The following is a 12,440-nucleotide window of genomic DNA, read 5'->3' on the forward strand; positions in this document are numbered from 1 at the left end:
TGTAAGCAAGCATCTTCAGTTGGTATTAAAGATTCTAGTTTCAAGCTTCCTCTGATAGTATTTCTTATAACACCAGTTATATAAGAATGGCACCTGAAATCATTGATGGACTGAAACTGTGTACCATAGTAGGCTAAAACCATATATCTTCCTTTATTTATAAAAAAATTACTTGTCGTTAGTATTTTTGTTTTTCAATACAAGACTTCTCAGCTTAAAATTTATGGACAAAATTGGAGCAGTTAAAATTTAATTTAGGGCTAAAAATGGCCATGTTATAAGATACGCAGGTCCTACACGGGGAAAAAAAGTTTCGGAAAACTCGTGGAAATGGCGGCAAACATATGTGTAATTTTATTGTATACTGAATACATTTCCCACTCTTATTCTCTCTGGAAAACTGTAACATTCGTTGAAAAAATGCACGTTTCGAATTACATAAAATTGTCTGGATCAAAAAGTGTACTTAGCAAGTACATCAAAATTGTGTGAGTATGTGAAATTATATGTTTAAGCACCTGCTATTTGGATTTTCAGTTCGGAAATTTCCCTCGCTTTCCACAGGCCATTTTCTTCCGGCCAAAAAAAAAAAAATTTATTTTTTTGGTCATAACTTTCCTTTGAAGAATGTTAGAGACCTCTAACTGGTCTCAAATTGAAGCAAATTTAAATATTTAAAAAAAAGGTCCTTACAATTTTTTGTGTACAAATTGCCATTTCTGAGAAAATTGGGGGTAAAGAGTGAAAAATGAGAGTTGTCAGTGACAGCGCCATCTTTGATGAACTGTAACTATTTTCCCAATAGCCGAAAAAAAGCTGATTTTTTTCCAGTTTCAATTAGCTTTCTTTTAAGCCATTAAACTTCATTTTCTGACGTGTACTTTTCGATTTATTAAGGGAAAACCGTGGATTTGAGGGGTGAAAATTCAAATTTTCAAACCGCTGTAACTCCAAGGGAAAGCATTTTCAGGAAAAGTCGTAAGGAAGTTTTTTTCTTCAAATAATATGTAAAATACGATTCCGTTATTTTTTTTTATTTTCCGGTTATGGCTTACGGGGGGGGGGTTACCGCCCCACGGGGGGGAGAGTCCCCACCCTTAAAATATATAGCGAATACTTAAAACATACTAACAAAACATTTTAACTACAGTTTTAAATAAACCTGAGAAAATTTTATGCAAGGTCTAAAGCTTCAGGTGCTATACTAAAAACATTTTTTTTTATCAGATGAACGGTTTTGAACCTATTAAAGTTGAACTGATTTCTTTTTATTGTTTTGAGTTGATATTTTCTTCTCACTATTTTTGAGAGACCATAAATTTTATGATCTCTTATATTCATGATGATTCATGAGTAAAAATAATTCTATGAATACAAATACTTGAATCACATTTAATCTGAACTGAAAGTGGTGTATTTATAAATAAATTTAAGATTATAGATTCAAATGAGAAGAATACCATATTTTATTCATATTTATATTTTCTATGGCAGAAAATATGATTTCTGTTTTAGCTCCGTTATCTTTCTTTACTGAACCTATAGTGATTGATACAATATTCAACATGTATTCTCACTGAATTCCTTATACATCCAGATTAGAAGTTATCGAGAGTTTCTTTTTTTAAGCACTGACACAGATCAAAATCTTTCTCTGTGTATTTCCTTAATGATTCACTCGATTTTTACAAAATTAGACTAATTCGAGGCAAAATAGATGTTAATAAACCTTGTATTTAGTAACTTCAGTCACATGATTAAGCCGAAATGGGACTTATTCGACGCAGAAAAGAGGACTTTCCCTGCGTTGAATAAATCCAATTTTGTCCTAATAAGGTGACTTATTTCGAATACAGCAAGGAAATAGCTGAAAAGCGAAAAGAGAAAAACAGAAAAATCTCCAAAAGCGGTAAAACTTGTCTCTTCCACTGTCAGTTAATAGGGCCAGTTCAGCTTTATATTAGAATTATAGTTTAATTTGGTTAAGCAATTATTACTGGATATTACATTTAATATGAAACATCGTATACAACGAATTTGTATAGTTTATTTAGGCTACTTTAAATTTGAATTAAAAAAATGAATAAATAGAGCTAGACTCAATCAATGAATATGTTATTATGCTCTTGGATGCAGATTTTTAGGATAAGCATTTCTGATTACCGTATGCAAAACTCAATTCAGGCGAGGTGACATGATTTCAGTTGGGATCAGCCAGTAACTATGATGAGCTGCTCCTGTAATAGCTTCAACTATTGTCATCACTCCAGTTGTTTTATACTATTCCCAACATTTTTTTAAAACTTGTTTGCAAATAATAATTCATAATTAAAAAGGCGATAGCCTATTCAGCAATCATATATGAGCCGACTTCGGTTCTTGATAATGAAGATGAAATTCATTATTGTATTGTCACAAACTTCAACTAACTTGTTAGAACAATTAGCTTCTTTAAGCAGTACATCTTCTAAATTGTGTCAACTGAATATTGACTTGATATTTCTTTTTCACCCAGTAAACACATTTAAAAGAAAAAATACAACCTGCATTCATTGAGCAGTTAACTTTCCATTTTAATCGTACGTAATTTGTTGCAGTGATATTTATTTATCTCATTTACACATGCAGAAAATCAAAACAATGATTGAGAGAGAATCAACAGAATTAATCCAAAACTACTTCTCTTCCGAATTTAGATAGACCTAGTTCATGTTTGTAATGGCTATGTTTGTATGGCTAAATGAACCTTGGAAAGTAAGCAACAATATGATTGTATTGTTTCGTTGTACATATGATAAAGTTGGTGGTGTCTGATTTGTTAAGCATTTGACGGAAGAAGGAGGCCGATTGGAGAGCCTGACGGAGGCGGCCATACTTCAGCACGCTGGCCTGGCTGGACTAGCGCAGGGCACCGCCGAAGAGTACTACATACTCGCCGCTCAGCAGCTTGATGGCTATGGACACGAAACCTTCCTTGCTAAGGTCTCTTACTCAATATTCATCTATTCAATATTTCACATGTGCTTTTGGAGCAGAGTTTGTTGTTTGTCATTCTAGTTCTACATTTCCTTAAATAAGTCCATATTTTTCAATTTAGTGTTGGTTGAGTGGAAAATTTAAATTTGGTTTGGTATGTCCTTGAGGAAGAGAGTTTGCTTTTCCATTCTAGTTCTACTAATTAAATAAGTCAATATTTTTCAATTTAGTGATGATTGAGTGGGAAATTAAAATTTGGTTTGGTATTAAAATCATCTCAATTTGAAAATCTGGGTTGTATGAATATTTCTGGACTCAAAATTTTGTAATAGTGAAGACCTAACCATTTTTCGGACTTGTCATTTTATAAAAAGTAGCTGAAGGTTGATCTTATTTTTTTCTCTCCTAATCATTTTGATAATTAATGATAAGTTATATTCGTTGAAATATTGAATCTATCAAATCAGCATATTAGGATACAAGAAAATTCAATTGACAACTTGTCTTCATCCTCGATACCACTTTTCAAGGCTAATACTTTTTTCACTTCCAGGTTGTTTTCATAGAATGGCTTGTAAAAGACACACAAGACATGCACATAATGGCGTAATTTAATAAAATAATGTTTGTCTCTAGTTTTGAACTAGTATTAATAAGATACTGAGTTTTGTTATTTGTGATTGATATAATTTTCCATTTTGCCAATAGTCAGGACTTGATCATAATCTCCACGTATATATATTTCTAGTTGCTCTTTATCTCCTTTCAATCATTCTCTGTTTAAATGCCACGAATATTCTATTTTTAGCATACTTTACTGTATAGGAATATTGTATTCACCTTAGTGAGATGAATCGTCTAGAAAACTCGAATGAGTTTTTCTAGAATCGTAAAAAATATTCTTGATTATCGTTTTGTTATTACTAATTTTCAAAATACAATTTTATTCTACTTATTGATGCTCTGTTCAAGTTAGAGAATTTAAATATTATATTTTGTAATAGTATTTAATTATTTTTCTTATTGTTCAATTGAAATTGAACATTCATAGTCGTTTGTTCTGATCAATGTTCTTGTTATGCCTATCCAACTTTATTTTGAAAAGTCATATTCAAATATATGAATATTTATGTAATGAGAAAACATTACGCAGAATCTGAATATCATGTTACTGTATTCAGTTGAATTCTAATCGGTGCAGTTGAGTTGAGCATAAACAACTTACTTCGAAAATTTAACTGCCATCGGAAAGCTTGATTCTTTTATTTATTTATTTATTTATTTATTGTGCATTTTTTTGTAAGCTAATTCTAATTTCTTGTTTGTTAGGATGAGTCTGGAAATGAAGTTGTTATCGGTGTATCATTGAGTGGCATTGTTGTAGCTTCTGAATCAAGTCAGGCATCAAAGTTCTATAGGTGAGTGTTTAGCTTTATCTAAATTTTTACAATAAAGCGTATTCTTGCATTTGGTTTCTAATTTTCTTACAAAATAAAAGTGCCCCCTCTCTTCATTTTCAACCTAAAATGTTTCATTATCAGTACATTTTATTCGCTATTGAGTCATTGATAAAATTAATGGCCCACACCATTTTGACTCACTAAAAGTAAAATGACATTATTATAAAGGTCTTTCGAAACTCTTTAGAAAATTCAAATGAGTAAAAAATGGATATCACTGAATGAATAGAAAATGTTAAGGTAGTCAAAAATGTTGTATCAGTAAAGAAATACTTTCTGATGTTCGAAAAACTTCGTAATTGCTTTACAACTTGTGTACGTGTCATTTGTAGCTAGATGCTAAAGCAAACTAAGTAAGTCGTTTCATATTCAATATATAGTCTTTGCCCACTTTGGTTCATTCAATTGAAAATCTATTCTGTCATAAATAATAATTATATTTTATTATATTTCTATATTCCGAAAGAAAACTAGCCTATGTTTTATTTACAATTTTATTATAATATCAATTCTTATTCAACTATTCCAGATGGAAAGATATAACAAATGTGATCAATCACAAACGACATTTTGGCATGGTATGTCAAAGTCAGGAAGATTCGGCCTCCTTCACATTGATCGATGTTGAAACTGCCAAATATATATGGAGAATGTGTGTACATCAGGTCAGATACCATTGCATTCATTCTAAGACTCAACCTTATACCTATGATTATATAATTTAATTGTTTGATTGTATTGATTATATAATGTGAATTTATGATTTTATAAACATAATATAAATTGTTTCACAATTTGATCTTTGCTGATTCATTTTTACACATATTTCCTTTAAACCTGAGAACAAAATATGAATTATGAACAGGGCAAAACTCTCTGGTCAGTTCTGTAGGATCAAAAGCCAATATCTTTGCTCTCCACAAACTCGATTGATTCGACTTCAATCTTTCAAAGCCAAAGGGCCAAGTCTCGCCCTCCAATTTCCTATTTAAGATCCGGAGAACCATAAACTTTTATTTCAAGAAAATATTTCAATTTCAAATTTCAATTTCAATTTATTAAAAACACACAAAACAAAATTACAAAGATTTACGAAACAAATAAAACACAATAAAATTAGATTGACGCAATAAAATATATATTAAGATTGTTTATTTTTTTGCATATATAGTGTACGTTTGTTTTTCGATGAAATACATAGAATTATGCTGTGTCAACTCTGTGTATAGCAGGTTTTGTAATTAATGCAATTCGCACATGTTTATTAATAATACAGTATATTCTCATTTTCAGCATAAATTCTTCATGCAAAACGAGCAAGCAAGTGATACCAGCAATACTGCTCAGATCGTCAGAAATTTATTTTCTCAAACTACTAATGAGGTATGTATGGCATGAGTTTATTATTTATCTCCATAAATGGCAAGATTATTTATTTATATTTTGACGTAAATTGTTCTAAATCTTCAACAAGAATCAATCAATATGTTAACAGTCAGTCACTGCCTCGTCTAATCTTCTACGGAGAAGAGAGCGTTGTCCAATGATTGGTTCGTTCTCATCTTCTTCATTGTTTGAATACTTGAACGTTTGACTTTATACAACTTTCTAATGTATCAAGTTACTATGTTCGAGAATACTGACTAAATATTTTCTGACTCTGAAAAAAATCAGAATAGGAAGGAACATTTTTGAATTGCACATACAAATTCGTCAGATCAAATTTCTGCCAGAAAATGTGTTAGGCCTATATTCACTATTGTTATTTATTTAGTATTTATCATTTACAATCAACTTAAGGACAAAGAAACACTACAGTCCAAAACTTATTTTCATCCCAATTTCATAAAATAAATTGTCCAAATAAAGTTTATGTGCGGCTTTCCAATTCTTCACTAATTTCCACATTGAAACAAAACACAAACAATTTATTTTGAATTTAGAAAGATTAAGATCCGAATTGATAACAAAATTCCTTCTACTTAGCACTCAAAACTGTAAAATAAATATTAATTGAAGGTTATCAAAGATTTATTTGTAGAATATGTTATGTTCTGTAATTAATGTACCCAATCTAGACTTCAGGAAGAGTTTGCGAAATTATTCCTTCGCTCATCTAGTAATAATAGTTCGTGGATTTAAATACGATTATCGAATCAATATGAAAAATAATCGATGCTTTTAATATTTTAGGATGGCCCACTAGGAAGCAGCAGGGAGGAATTGGACGGAAGAGAAGTGGGAAGTAGTAGTGGGGGTGGAGTAAGTGGTAGTGTAGGGATGATTGGGGGAGGGAGGGATCACGGTGGTGGTGGAGGAGGAGGTATGTTAGGAGTGGGTGGAGGGGCAGGCACATGGGATGTACAACGAGCCCAATCCGCCTCTTGTCTCGACTTGGCTGCATCGCACGATCTCGATAAACTTCGGTAAACTTATTAAACCTGTTATTTATTATTAAAGTTGTCATGTTCACGCTGTAGATTTTGTTTGAAAAATATGATGTGGTTAATCAATTCAGTTGATGTTTGACAAAAATACGATTATCTCGATTAGATTACAATCATCAATCGCTACTCACATTCCATTATTGTATCAAACTACACTCACGTTCTGTGCAGTAGTCAAGTTATTATTGTGGTAGCTATCTTTACGAAATAAAAAAAAACTGAAAATGTCGCATCCACTCATTTATTCGAATAAAGGGAAATTAATTCCAATTGTAACATCAATTCTAGAAAATATTTTAATTGTATGCACTTTGTAAATTGTAGTGAATACTGATTTGGGCGTAATATAGTATTCCTTGTTCTTTAAATGAATAAAAAGAAAATAACTCTTCAACTTCAATAAAGTATCTATGAATTCTAATATTATATGCAATGTATGATATCTCTATTCTGCTTGAAATTAAAAAAAAAAAAAAAAAAAACATAAAATAAAAGCATTTATCTATCCATCATGACTTTATCCAATGTCACAACAATTTTTTTTTTTATCAATTTATCTATCCATCATGACTTTATCCAATGTCACAACAATTTTTTTTTATCAATTTATTTATTTTAAAGTACTTATAAGAGCACAAGGGTGACATCCCATGATTGCTCTCTTCACACATTAACAATTAATCCATTGAGAATACAATTTGATATAACAAATATTAATTATGGATGGAGACAAAACACTACTCAAGTGTCTCCTTTACAAAAAGTTGAGCTTCATTGCTTGAGGTCATCATTGTATTTGAAGTAAACTCATACTTCCTTGTTGTCACATACATATACATATACATAAACATATACATATACATAAATCAAACAAAGCTCAACATGTCAACACAATCCAACGAAAATGTAATAATAATAAATGGTAAGTGAAAAAAACCAATGGCATAAGATGACTCTTGTTCGCCAGTGGGAGTAGGACATAAAATTATAATACGCTTAACCTGATTTAAATTGATTTAGCACAGAAGCAAATATATAAACAGAATAGAAAATAATGAAACGAAGAATCGAAACAAAATTCACAACAAAATAAAAATTTCTCTCGAGTATCTTATACTATAGTATAACTATGGTACTCTCTTATTCATAGATATAGTGATTCATGAATACAATGTAAACAGGGCATATAGAACGCATTACTTGGGAAATAGGAAGTGGGAAAAATCATAATATTCTTATATAAACAAAAAAAAAATTACAAAATATTTAAATTGAAAATAAAAAATTCTGGCAAATTGTAATTCCTATACGAAAAAAATAACAAAATATTCAAATTGAAATAAAAATTCTGGCAAATCGTCGTAATTCCTATACAAAAAAAAATCACAAGTATTCAAATTGAAATAAAAACCTTGGCAAATCGAAATTCCTATACGAAAAAAACACAAAATATTCAAATTAAAATAAAAATTCTGGCAAATCCAATCTCTTATGTTATTAGGTATAGTTTTGATACATTGAAATTCAATGAGATCTGAAGGTAATTTATTAATTATTTTTGGTGCTATATAAATAAGCTGCTTACGGATGATTGTCAGATCTGAGTCATAGCATTTATATTTATTTATATTGTATCTGGTTCGTTGATGTTCATTATTTATTTTTGTTACTCTGAAAGTATTTAAAGACGTTTAATACATATGATTGCAATATGACTTGATCGGAGTGTGTTATGACGACTGGCCTGAATAAGAAGTTTTAGTGCAAACAAATGTGAGTGTACGTATATTGTTTGTGCAGTTCTCTGTTGCCATCCTACCGGCCTGCTCCAGACTATGAGACTGCCATGCAACAGCAGCAGAAATACCACAGTCAACCGGGCAACAGTCTAAGGGGTGCTGTACTCTATTCCAGCCAGCCAGAAATCCATCAAACCCATCTGCAAGAGGTGATTTTTTTCAAAATATCACTTTTCTGTTACAGAAGTCAGTTTTTTTAATAATTCTTGTGATATTTCGTAGTTCAAAAAAATATATAGTTGGTGCACGTTACGGCTGCTAACCATGTATAAGAAACACCACTCATCTTCACTTTATTTATTTATTTACGATACAAATGACACTGATGTCATAACATTGGTCGACTAATAAGGCAATCCTTGTGCTATTTTTATTCCAAATTTTCTTTCAATTGAATATCTAACGATTACTTATAATTATTCTTTATGGATGTCTGGAAATTTATTTTAGAACATTGATTGGCAAATTGTTGTATTTGGCAGGGAGTGAGGACGTACCGCAACGCTTACAAACACTACCCTGATGTGGCCCGGGTCGAAGCAATGTACATTGAACAATCCGCCGATGATCGACAGCAGCATACTGTGCCAAATCTGCATACTTATAGGTAGGAGGCTTCTTCACCCATTTAAAATTGAGGTTCACCAAACCTATTTAAAATGTGGAATGCTAGTCGTCCACTCATGTTCATAGCAGGACTTCAACTTCCTTTTATCTATTGGCACTTTAATAATCACCTTAATTTACTCTAATCACCTTATAAACTCTTGAAAGGTTTTCGAAATTTTACTATTTAAAACGTTATATTCTAATTATTATATGTTGTGTACTGAGGGAGATATTTTCATTTTTTCAACCACATATATTGTATCTCTTGAGCAAACAATAAAAAATTTTATCACGTAAACTATTATAATGTTAGTTGAAATATGTTTCGTTTATCACATAAATAAATAGATCTAAATCTTAACCCTTCAATATCCATAGTCAGAAAATTATCAAAGACTTTCAATTGATTTTATTACAAAGTCACTAATGACACAAAGTAACCTTTGACTTGGGTAGTCTAATGATTTGCTAACCTATCAATTCTGTCAATAAGTATGCATCAGTAATCTGAATTTAAATGAAATTTCCATATTCTTATCTAATAATTATGCTTTTTCTCAAATATTTAGCAGTTGATTCTTTATTGTGCTGTTACCGTAACCCTGATTTAGTAAAAATAAAAATATAAATCTCAGTATCCTTTTAAATTATTTTTTCACAACAAAATGCATTATAAAATTATTGACCGAGCAAAGTGAGGTCTAAGATTCAAGTCGACCGTTTGGCATTTCTCTTAATGTTTAAATGTTTTTATGTTGCGCATTGACGGCGAAACGCGGTATTAGATTTTCATGAAATTTGACAGGTATGTTCCTTTTTTAATTGCGCGTCGACGTATATACAAGGTTTTTGGAAATTTTGCAATTCAAGGATAATATAGAAAGAAAAAGGAACCTCTTTCAAACGCCAATATTAGAGTAAAAATCAGACTATAGAATTATTCATCATAAATCAGCTGACAAGTGATTACACTGATGTGTGGAGAAGCCACTCTATTGCTGTATTTCCATAAGGTCTATAGTTTCAATGAGGTACTTGTGGATGAGAATACTGCGTGAGGTCTACTGTTCACAGAACTACTAGTGCATTAGCGTATGAAATTATTGACCAAGCGAAGAGAAGTCTAAGATTTAAGTCGATGGTTTGGCATTTCTCTTTGTTATTATATTCTTTAATTTTTATAGGTTTTGGAATTTTGAATTCTCAATTTGTTTCATTTTTACTTTTTACTTTCCTTGCCTTATTACAATAGGTAAGGAAAGTAATGTGCTTTCCGAAAAAAATTAAGGTACCCCAATTTCTAAATTTCTATTCGTTTTAAGGTCCCCTGAGTCCAAAAAAGTGGTTTTTGGGTATTGGTTTGTGTGTGTGAGTGTGTGTGTGTGTGTGTGTGTGTGTGTGTGTGTATATGAGTGTATGTGCGTCTGTGTACACGATATCTCATCTCCCAATTAACGAAATGACTTGAAATTTGGAACTTAAGGTCCTTACATTATAAGGATCCGACACGAACAATTTCGATCAAATGCGATTCAAGATTGCGGCTAAAATGGCAAAAATGTTGTCAAAAAACAGGGTTTTTCGCGATTTTCTCGAAAATGGCTCCAACGATTTTGATCAAATTTATACCTAAAATAGTCATTGATAAGCTATATCAACTGCCACAAGTCTCACATCTGTAAAAATTTCAGGAGCTCCGCCCCATCTATGCAAAGTTCGATTTTAGATTTCCAATTGTCAGATCTCAGATATAATTTAAACGAAAAATTTCGAGTGGAAAATATTGAGCATGGAAATCTCTTCAATTAATGTCCAGTAACATTTTCATCTAAAATTGAAAATAAGCTTGAAGTTTGAGAAAATGTAATTATTCAATTGCAAACTGTTGGCAACTGTTGATTCTATTAAATCATTCACTATGAACAGATAGCAGATCTCGTGTGTATCCAGCGTTATTGAACTGTCACCAGCTGGCTCAGATCTTTTACTTGAGATGCGCGTTTACACTAGCGTCAAGTGATCAATTTTCATAACGGCAAGGAAAGTTGTGTGAGTGCGCCACACCAGATTTTTTCATAAGTATTTGAAATCTTTGTATTTTTCATTTTTGAATTAGGTGGTACTTTTGTTGTTTGTATTATTTATTATTGCATAAGTTCGTATTATTTTTATCATTATTTTTCTTTTTTCATTTGTATCTGTACAATTTTTATTGTTAAGGAGACATATTTGGGGAAACCCGTTGTCTCCATTGTGAATAAATAAATAAACAAATGAACTATTGATTGCGTGCAATAACGCATGCAATTAATAACTAAAATAACATAGTATTGTCTCTCGAACTTTCTCTGCTTTGAACTTGGACTGTCCTGTTGCCAGTATGTCTTCAAGGAGATTAGCTTTTGATGTTAGCATTTTTGATACACCAACCTCAACAGCCATTAGCCGTTTTCACACCGATATCTCGCCGACACGACATACAGACAGGATTTACTCTGATAGCTGCGGTTTATAACAGCGCGAGGTCTACTGTTCACAGAACTACTAGTAAAATTATTGTTTCACAATGTCCAAAACATACTGTGAAAAAATAATTTAGAACGATACTGAGATTTACATTTTTATTTATATTAAAGTAGTCCTAAAGAAAAAAGACCCTGATTTAGTGACTGGCTATTGTACTGTTGCAGTACGCCTGATTTAGAGAGCCAAGTTGTGCATGGCTATCCAATGCTGCATCTGTACAAACCTCCGCCGCCATATCCCATCAACAGGCCGAGCAGCAACAGCACACCTGATCTTGCTAGTCAGACTTTGGGCCCTCCCACCAATGCTTTCATTTCGGGACAGGTATGTTGCAACTATATACTATAGTTACATTTAATAAGTTAAATTCAAATACCGTATAGAAACTTGTTTCTGTGAATCAATTACAGTATGATTTCATCTTTTTATGGTGTAATATGAATGTGTAATAGGATGTAAGTCTAGTTACACACACACATCGACTTTTGAATGTACGATTCTTTCCGTCCTTATAAATTCTATTACATTGAACATAACTTGGCAAACAGATGACACATCATGTGTCTGCCAAGTTATGTTCAATCTAATAGAATCTATAAGAAAAGCAAAAATCGATTTGTGCT

The 12,440-nt window shown here is 31.6% G+C and overlaps 1 protein-coding gene across 5 annotated transcripts in view; it reads left to right on the forward strand.

Moving 5' to 3' along the window:
- LOC111062944 (tyrosine-protein phosphatase non-receptor type 21) overlaps positions 1–12,440 on the forward strand; it is a 127,665-nt gene that overhangs the window by 55,599 nt on the left and 59,626 nt on the right. For all 5 annotated transcript variants that reach the window (XM_039432645.1, XM_039432644.1, XM_039432646.1 and 2 more), the window contains 8 exons: positions 2,824–2,982; positions 4,306–4,394; positions 4,966–5,101; positions 5,730–5,819; positions 6,630–6,862; positions 8,684–8,831; positions 9,165–9,289; positions 11,982–12,141. In XM_039432645.1, the coding sequence (XP_039288579.1) occupies positions 2,824–2,982; positions 4,306–4,394; positions 4,966–5,101; positions 5,730–5,819; positions 6,630–6,862; positions 8,684–8,831; positions 9,165–9,289; positions 11,982–12,141 (1,140 nt within the window). The remainder of the gene's footprint in view (positions 1–2,823; positions 2,983–4,305; positions 4,395–4,965; positions 5,102–5,729; positions 5,820–6,629; positions 6,863–8,683; positions 8,832–9,164; positions 9,290–11,981; positions 12,142–12,440) is intronic.

This window comes from Nilaparvata lugens, chromosome 7, assembly GCF_014356525.2.
Source record: "Nilaparvata lugens isolate BPH chromosome 7, ASM1435652v1, whole genome shotgun sequence".
Classification (NCBI taxonomy): Eukaryota; Metazoa; Arthropoda; class Insecta; order Hemiptera; family Delphacidae; genus Nilaparvata; species Nilaparvata lugens.